The sequence below is a fragment of the Lathyrus oleraceus genome, chromosome 2, assembly GCF_024323335.1.
Source record: "Lathyrus oleraceus cultivar Zhongwan6 chromosome 2, CAAS_Psat_ZW6_1.0, whole genome shotgun sequence".
NCBI classification, from domain to species: domain Eukaryota; kingdom Viridiplantae; phylum Streptophyta; class Magnoliopsida; order Fabales; family Fabaceae; genus Lathyrus; species Lathyrus oleraceus.
Genome location: NC_066580.1, coordinates 300,411,904 through 300,421,129, shown reverse-complemented (window position 1 = coordinate 300,421,129; position 9,226 = coordinate 300,411,904). Strand labels below are relative to the sequence as shown.

The following is a 9,226-nucleotide window of genomic DNA, read 5'->3' as shown; positions in this document are numbered from 1 at the left end:
ATCCCACATTGCTTAACTGGGATATATTTTGAATGCATTCTTTGATGATATGACATTTCTTCATATACTTGAACCTGTATACATATATATTCTCTGCATTTATTTTTTATCTGCAATAGTTCAAGTAGTGTGATATAAATGTGGTCCTTTTCATTACCTAATTCCTTATTGAGGGAATTCCAAATATAATCGGTATTTAAAAATATGATGATATTAAGTAATATATGATAATATTTTTTATATATGTGAAAAATATCATCATACACACCTGTATATGATGATATTTAGTGTATAGCTCATTTAATTTCTAAGAATATGATGACATTTATTTTTACTCTAAAAAACTAAAACAAGGAGAAAAGGAGAAAGAAGTAGATTTTGGGTATGCATGGAAAATGCAAGGAAAAAAATATTTTGGCTATAGTTCAATTTTTAGTCTTCATACAAAGTACAATTCTATAGTTCACATTCTTGATTTTGAGAAAAAGAATTGGTATAAGCAAGTTTATATTTTGGAAATAGAACAATCATACTATTACTTTTTTTGACCATATTTTATTTTGGAAAACACAAATATTAGAGTTTGAGAAAAAGAATAGGTATAAGCAAGTTTATATTTTGAATTTTTTATTTTTGGTTTAAAAAACAGAAATCCCTCAATTATTTAAACTTTGTTATGGTTAAAATGAGAATTCCATATGCTTTATAAGTGGAGTACAATATACAGGGTAAGAATAATAATTGTGTAATTTCAAATGAAACGGGCTTGAATAAAACTAGCTTTGGGCTTCCAACCCGACATTTAAAAATGGGTCTTGACACGAAACCGGGGTTTTGAATCTTTGATCCGTCAAAAACAAAATCGTAACAGAATTAGGGGTTTTACGATTTTACCAGTATAACGAGTAGTGAGCGTAGCAGATCGGAATCGGTGTTCGTGTTAGTGTTGGAGAATAGCTTATAAATAATAATCCATGGTCTTATTTATAAAAAAAAGTTAAACTGTTTTTTTGATTTATTTATTGTCTAGATATTATTAGAGGATATTAGGGGAGTATAGCTTTTGTTTCATATTGTCAGTGCAATGTTTGACGGCTTCCTTATCGTTTAACCTAACAAAATTTGCAGTCGCCATTGTAATTCAAGCACACCGCACCACCGGTATGTACTGCGATTTTTCATTCCTCTATCCCACCCCTTCCCTATCTAAATTTCTACTTTATTTTTCAAAAAATCTCCACTGTAACGTATGTACTGCGGTTTTCCCTTTGTGGCAGTGATTGTTATGTTGAAGTTTCATAGTGATCATGGTTTTTCCATGAATGCAATCATCAAATTCTCAATTTCCCAAACTATCCAACCAGGGAAATGTCACTTACATGAAAAATCTATAATGTATATGGTAGCTTTTAGCCCTCTTTTTTATTATAGTATTATGATTGGGTATTTTTTGTTTTTCATTGTAACTCCTTTGTGGGCTGGAATTTAAGAGACTGAGATATTTTCAACATGCAATCTGAAACATTAGAGTGGTTTTGTTGTTATTGCCGGCATGTCACTCACTGATAAATAAGTCCACCATTAATGATTCCTTTAGTATTTTCATCACTTCCCCCCTATCTTTTTGCAAATAATTTTCATTTGGCCTAAATCTGCAGAGTTACAAGCATATGAATGGCGTGGCTGGAGCTTGGAAAGAAGGTCAGTTGACTTCTATAATAAGCACATCCCCCTTCATTATAAATTGTGTCAAATACGACAATTATACAGGTTGCAGATGGTTTTACCTTTCCTGTGATAATTAGTGTGATATAGCTCATTAAGTTTTTGATGTGGTCCTTTTCATTACCTAAATGCAGAGAATATATATGAATTTTACCAGAGCTTTGGCTACAACGTCACGTAAGCATGTGGTTGGGTCAAGTTTTACATCTATATTTGCTGAGCAAGCTGTATATGCTTCAGCAAGATGCGTGCCTGGTAATTGACATCATTTATGCTTATAATGTTTCATTTCATTCACTTGTATATTGTATACTTATACTTTCACATACTTTAAATAACCTGATGTAGATTTCATCAATCACTCTTATCTTGGTGCGGCTGGTTTTTGTATTGGAAGTAAAGAAAGTGGAACACGGTAAGATAGTAGTACCCAAATTTCAAGCTTTAAAATGAGCCATTTTTAACTTTACTGCTTAGGTTGTTTAAGGATGATAGCATCATTTGGCCTATGCGTGATGAATAAGGTTAGGAGTGAGTTCACTTTTAAAGATATGCCTAAGATTGTACACAGAGGGATGAGGGCATTGTTAAGAAGCTCTTATTTATGTACTGCTCATTGACTAGAGAGGTTACTTTGATGATGATAATCCTTATTGGAAAATTGGGCTGAGTTTAGTTACATGCTAATAATACTTTTATAAACAGTCCTGAATTTTCAAGCATCTTTCGGCTGTGATGAAAAATCCAACACTAAAATTTGTGACTGCACATTGAAAAAAAGGTAGAGGTAATTATTTTTGTTTACTTTCGTAGGTGCTTCCATGCTAGCTCACAGGTCTGGGCAAGAAGTGATGCGGCATATGGTTTGAAGACCCCAAAGAAGGAGAAGTACGTGAGAAAAGACAGTAAAAATCAGCCTCCTGTTGAAGCTCCCTATGTCCCTCGTAATGTCACATCAGCCAAATCTAATCCTGATAAAACAATAGAAATATTTGAAGGCATGACCCTTGTTGAACTGGCAAAGCGTTCTGGAAAATCAGTATCTTCTTTGCAAGATATTCTCACAAATGTTGGTGAAAAGATTGAATCAGAGTTTGAGCCTCTCAGTATGGATGTCGCCGAGCTTGCTGCAATGGTATATCCTTACAACTTTCTTTGTTTACCTTAATTCTGGAACATTGACTCAAAAACATCTCTACCAACCTCTAATCCTCCCTCCTCTTTTTTATTTTTTAAATTTCCTACATGATTTTAGGTTCCTGTATGTCAATATTCTTTTCTGTCACTTAATTTGTTCATTGCTGTTGTAGGAGGTTGGCGTCAATGTTAAGAGGTTACATTCAACCGAAGGTGCAGAACTTTTACCACGTCCTGCAGTTGTAACAGTGATGGGTCATGTTGATCACGGCAAAACTTCCCTTCTCGATGCCTTACGTCTAACATCAGTGGCAGCCAAGGAGGCTGGTGGCATTACTCAGCATCTAGGTGCCTTTGTGGTGGGCATGTCATCAGGAGCATCAATCACATTTCTTGATACTCCTGGTCATGCTGCATTTAGTGCAATGCGTGCAAGAGGTGCAGCAGTCACAGATATAGTAGTGCTAGTTGTTGCTGCCGATGATGGTGTAATGCCCCAAACACTTGAAGCTGTGTCCCACGCAAAATTATCTAATGTACCAATTGTAGTTGCAATCAATAAATGTGATAAACCAGGTGCAAATCCCGAAAAAGTAAAATTACAGCTTGCTTCTGAGGGCTTGTTGCTGGAGGAGATGGGTGGGGATATTCAGGTTGTTGAAGTTTCAGCGGTTCAAAAGACTGGACTAGATAACTTAGAGGTAGCTTTACTCCTACAGGCTGATATGATGGACCTTAAAGCACGATTTGATGGGCCTGCTCAAGCATATGTGGTTGAAGCAAGACTTGACAAAGGACGGGGTCCATTGGTGACTACTATAGTGAAGGCAGGGACTCTAGTTTGTGGACAGCATGTAGTAATAGGATCACAGTGGGGAAAAATTAGGGCTATTAAAGATACAGCAGGGAGGTTAACTCAGCGAGCAACTCCCGCAATGCCTGTTGAAATTGAAGGGCTCCGAGGGCTGCCAATGGCTGGTGATGATGTCATTGTTGTTCATTCTGAGGAGCGAGCTAGAATGCTCAGTTCTGGTAGGAAAAGGAAATCTGAAGAGGACAGGCTTAGGGGCAAGATGGTGCAGAATGTGCCAACTACTTCAGATGATTCTGAGGAGGGGGTCCCACTCAGGGTTGAAATGCCGGTAATTGTAAAAGCAGATGTTCAGGGAACTGTACAAGCCGTTACAGATGCATTGACAACTTTAAATAGTCCCCAGGTATGTGATGATTATCATTATAACATGGTATGCTTTTATTTTTGCATTACATAGTGAAAAGCCTTCTCAACAGATTTTGTATTAATTCGAAATCAGTACATCAGTTACAAGTAAAAATGTTTAGGTTTTAAACATAAGTGTGCGATATTTTGCGAAAAACACATTGATCAACATGAACATAAGAGCTTAACGTTTTTTTGTGTTGGAGCATCTTTGATCAAGTTATTAGCTTAGGTGTTTAAGTTTTCTGTTTTCTCTTGTAATAATTGTATCTTCACTATATAAACCAGCCTAAGGCCGACGTTTTTGCCTATTTTTTCCAATATCTCTCATAAATTCTAATAATTTAAACGTGTTATAATTATGTGGTTTTGTGCTTTTCCAAATGTTTAGAGATATAAATCTGCACACCATTCATGGGAGTGCAAAAGTTTAGTATTGTTTTTCTAATATTTACTATTTGCTTGCTATGCAATAACCATTATGTAATTTCTTTGTTAGGTTTCTGTGAATATTGTTCATGTTGGCGTGGGGCCTATTTCTCAATCTGATGTGGACCTAGCACAGGCTTGTGGTGCATGCATAGTTGGATTCAATGTCAAGAGTCCACCTATTTCTCTTAGCCAGGCAGCAACTCGTGCTAGTATCAAGGTATTTTTAAGCTTTTCCCCAAATTCAACTATGAGTAATCACTACTTTACTATCTAAGTTATAAGACGTCAACGTAGTCTCTGAAATCAATGGAATTTCAAAATGATCCCTTGATTTGAAAATTTTCAATCACATTAGTTCCTTCTAGACAGTTGTATTTACCAGTCTAAAACGATTATGATGATTCAAGCTTTCCAAGGGCTATTTTGGATTAATAATTTATGTGACTAAGTCGATCTCCCTCATAGAATTTCAAAGACTAAATTGGTGATTTACTAACTTAACTATGCAGTGAATGAAATGTTTGTTTTCTATTTGATCTGTTTGGTTTGGTTTGGTTGTAGGTAATTCTGCACCGTGTAATTTACCACTTATTGGAAGATATAGCCAATTTAATAATTGAGAAGGCCCCGGGTACTTCGGAGACTCAGGTAGCTGGGCAAGCAGAAGTTCTGAATATCTTTGAAGTGAAAGGGAGCAAATCTAAGGGACCTGATGTGAAAATAGCTGGTTGTAAGGTTGTTGATGGTTTTGTGAACAAGTCATCAACCATGAGGCTTCTAAGAAGCGGTGAAGTGGTGTTTGAAGGACTTTGTTCATCTCTTAAGAGGGAGAAGCAGGATGTGGATTCTGTGAAGAAAGGAACGGAGTGTGGACTAGTAATCAGTAACTGTTCTGATTTTCAGATTGGGGATGTTGTCCAGTGCTTAGAACAAGTAGTAAGGAAGCCTAAGTTTGTTAAATCGGAGAGTGGTGCTGTTCGAATAGAGTGCTGATGAAGTCGATACTTCTTTCAGTAAACATTTTTGTGGTAAAATTATACATGAGAAGATGCTAAAATAACTAACAAATAGATATGGATTGTTACTCTGCTATAGTATTAAATTAAAATTTTGAAGCATAACTTAAATTTGAATAGCTTTGTATACTAGGATTTTGATATGTGCATTGCACGTGTATGATCTGTGTTTATGAATAATATGTTGAACCACTGCTATAGAAAAAGTGTGGTAATTTGTTAATTGTAACAATTGTAAGAACAATGTTGCATTGGTGCTCTATATTCCCTCTCATCTAAAACTCTACCCTTCACCCTAGCTTCCATCTCAGGTACAAATTTTAAGTTTTGTTGATTATATTTTCATGTGTTGGATAACAACTTTTCATGCCTTGTTGTTGAAGGGGATAAGGAAGCAGTAGGGGTAATCCTGCTTCACATAACGAGACAATTTGATTCGTGTTGCTAGATTTTTATCCGCAAAACTTCTATGTCTAGCTCATTCCTGAATGAAAGGGTACTAGTAACTATAGAATTTAATTGAGATGTTTATTTTGAATATTTGCTGTTTTGTTGAAGAAGTTAATTAATATGTTAAGCATTACTATTACTATGTATAAAAAGTCCCTAATTATGTAGAGGAGAATATATATATATATATGTAAAAATAGTAAATTCCATTTGACAGGGATAGAGGAGGTAGAAGATGTATTAATTCCATTATGTAGAATGAATATATATATATATATATATATATATATATATATATATATAATATATATATATATATATATATATATATATATTATATATATATATATATATATATATATATATATATATATATATATATATATATATATATATATATATATATATATATATATATATATATATATATATATATATATATATATATATATATATATATATATATATATATATATATATATATATATATATATATATATATATATATATATATATATATATATATATATATATATATATATATATATAAATTTTCGTTATATATATATATATATATATAACGAAAATTTAAGCACTTAAGTGTGTGTGAGTGAGTTTTTAACGTGTGCGTGTGTGAGTTTTGTTGTTAAGGTTCAATTTGGCAGTTAGGCATGTTAATTGGATTGGGTAAAATCGAACTAAATCTGAATCCAAACCAAATTAAGATGTTTGGGTTGCACATTTTTTTTTAGTCAGGGCAAAAGCTGAATCAAACCAATGAAGTCTAATGTTAGTTGATTCGAACAATGAATTTTTTAAATTCTATCCGTGAGTCCGTCTATTCGAATAATATATAAATTATATTATTATTATCTTGAAAATTAGTATAACGTATTTAATTTAAAAAAAAATAATTAAAATGTAACCCATTTATTATATTCATTATTTCTACAGAGATATGAAAAAAATTTGAAAATTTATATTATTAAGAAAATTTGTTGATGTGTTATATATATTTTTTAAATATATATTTTTACAAGTATATTTTCAATGTCTACAAACAATCTATATATTTTTAATCGATATAGGTATTATATTATTTTAAAATCGAACTAAACTGATTCGCGATCACCTTTGTTTAGAAGAAGGACATCATTAAAAATGGGGAATTTTTTCAATTCACTTCATTCTTTTTTTTAGGGATTTTTCACAAATTCCATTTTAATTTTGTCTAAAAGGTTCAGAACACATTCTCATGTGTGGTCCATTCTCATTACATTAGTGTTAAGCAACATATTATTCCCCCTGCAAATACTCGGAATATAGTCAATTATGCTTGAACTTACTTGGAAGGTATTATTCATATTTGGAACAAGAATATTATATGTTGTTTACATAAAACCATAATTGAGCAAACAATGCCAACAATCATTCCTCGTAGCTTTTGACCTCTATTTGGTTACCATAATTATTTTCTCATAACTAATGAATAATAAAAATATTTTTCAGCAAGATGCGAATAAATTCAAAACATTAACAAACAAACATGTTCAAGTTTTTTTTCTCTAAATTTGTATATTCTCTCTCCCTAATCGATTATCAAATGCACGTCAATTATAAAAGAGGGAGGAAAATTAGACTAAGAAATGAATCACAAAGGGAGTCTCATAATTGGTTGTTTATTGATTCAAGACATACATACTCACTCAAGATTTCTCATTTATAGAGTGATTTTTTACCTAAGAGATTTTGTCTTCATCCATTTAATTAATATTATTAAAAAAATAATTGTACAGGGACATCAAAGATAGAGGTGCGAGTTTGAACCGAAGGTGAACTTCAATCGTTAAACATTTGATAATTTTTTTTTATATTTTAATTATGTTTGTAAGTGTAAGTTTTTTTTATAAATATTTCCTTAAAAAAATTACATTTATGTTAAACGTGATTTTTTTTATTTTATTCTTAATAGAAGAAAAATTAATCTTTTTATAATTTTAAACAAACACAAAATGCTGAAATGTCCAACTTCAAAAAATTGGTTTCAATAAAGTTTGAATCCCGAATCTTTGCTATGCAACTATTAGATTACGGGTTTTGTTGGTAAATGTTGGTAGAGTTGTTAAAATGGACTGGTCTATATGGGCCAGATCATCCGGCACAAAAAAGTACAGTGGACTTTAAAATTAGAGTCCATATTTTTCAAAGTTTTTTTAGTTCAGTCCTAAAAAATCCGCTATCCATTAGGGCTTGCCCATATGGACCGTGGATAGTCCATTAGATCTACATAACTATAATTTTTTTAATTTTTTTTAATACTTATATTGATTTATTTCAAAATAACAAATCGATTTTTCTCGCATCACTAAATTTTATCTCTATTTTATTCAATATTTCTCTTTTAAATCTTATATATTAATATAATCAACACTCATTTCTCGTATTTTATCAGTTTCTCTTAGGTTAAATATTTGAGTATTATTTTTTACAATTTAAACATATGTTGTATTTAAAAAAACATTATAGTATTTATTATTTTATATTTAAAATAATATAATTTTTAATTTTATTTATAATAAATATTATAGGATTTTTATTTTTATTTTTTTATTAAAAAAAGTCTGTTTGGGGAGGGAGCCCATTTATGATCGGATAATCCATTTTGACACCTCTAACGGTTGGTATAACAGTTTACAATAAATAATAATATTATTTCTTCCAATTGAGTCATTCATTTAAATAAATAATAATGTTTAAAATTCTATTTTTATAATATTATTCCATTTAAATTAAAAATAAAACTTATTTATTATGCAGTATTTATTTAAATGAAAGTTTGATATATGTTTTAGTCTCTTAATTTAATTTATTGTTATGCTTTAATCTGTTAATTAAAAAACATTATAAATTAGTCATTTAATTTCATTTATGTTATTCTATTTGCTCCATTCAATCAATTTATGACCAAAAAGAACTTTAAATTCTAGTGACATTGAGAGACAACAAGACCATTAGTATAAATATGAGTCGACATATATAGTTTAAAATCACCGAAAATAATACTATGTAGTTTAAATAGTGTATCCATTTTTAATTACCTGAGTCAAAGTTATACTAATGGTTTTGTTGTCACACCACTTCAACAAAATTAAAAAAAAAATCTTCAAAAATTAATGGAAGAAATCAAATAAGATAACAAAAGTGAAGTCGACTGATTGACTTTATCGTTTTTTAGTTAAAAGATTAA

At 31.1% G+C, this 9,226-nt stretch overlaps 1 protein-coding gene across 3 annotated transcripts; it reads left to right on the top strand.

Moving 5' to 3' along the window:
• Nucleotides 1-866: 866 nt before the first annotated feature.
• Nucleotides 867-5,791, top strand: LOC127119221 (uncharacterized). Of its 3 annotated transcripts, XM_051049414.1 has the most exons (9): nucleotides 867-1,161; nucleotides 1,278-1,395; nucleotides 1,659-1,701; nucleotides 1,860-1,980; nucleotides 2,074-2,140; nucleotides 2,539-2,860; nucleotides 3,036-4,079; nucleotides 4,581-4,730; nucleotides 5,075-5,791. In XM_051049414.1, the coding sequence occupies exons 3-9, from the start codon at nucleotides 1,675-1,677 to the stop codon at nucleotides 5,504-5,506; spliced, it is 2,163 nt and encodes a 720-aa protein (XP_050905371.1). In that variant the 5' UTR covers nucleotides 867-1,161; nucleotides 1,278-1,395; nucleotides 1,659-1,674; the 3' UTR covers nucleotides 5,507-5,791. The 3 variants fall into 3 exon arrangements, with proteins under 3 accessions (XP_050905371.1, XP_050905370.1, XP_050905372.1); XM_051049413.1 differs by lacking the exon at nucleotides 1,278-1,395 and having other exon boundaries at nucleotides 868-1,161; XM_051049415.1 differs by lacking the exons at nucleotides 867-1,161; nucleotides 1,278-1,395 and having other exon boundaries at nucleotides 1,678-1,770.
• Nucleotides 5,792-9,226: the final 3,435 nt, after the last annotated feature.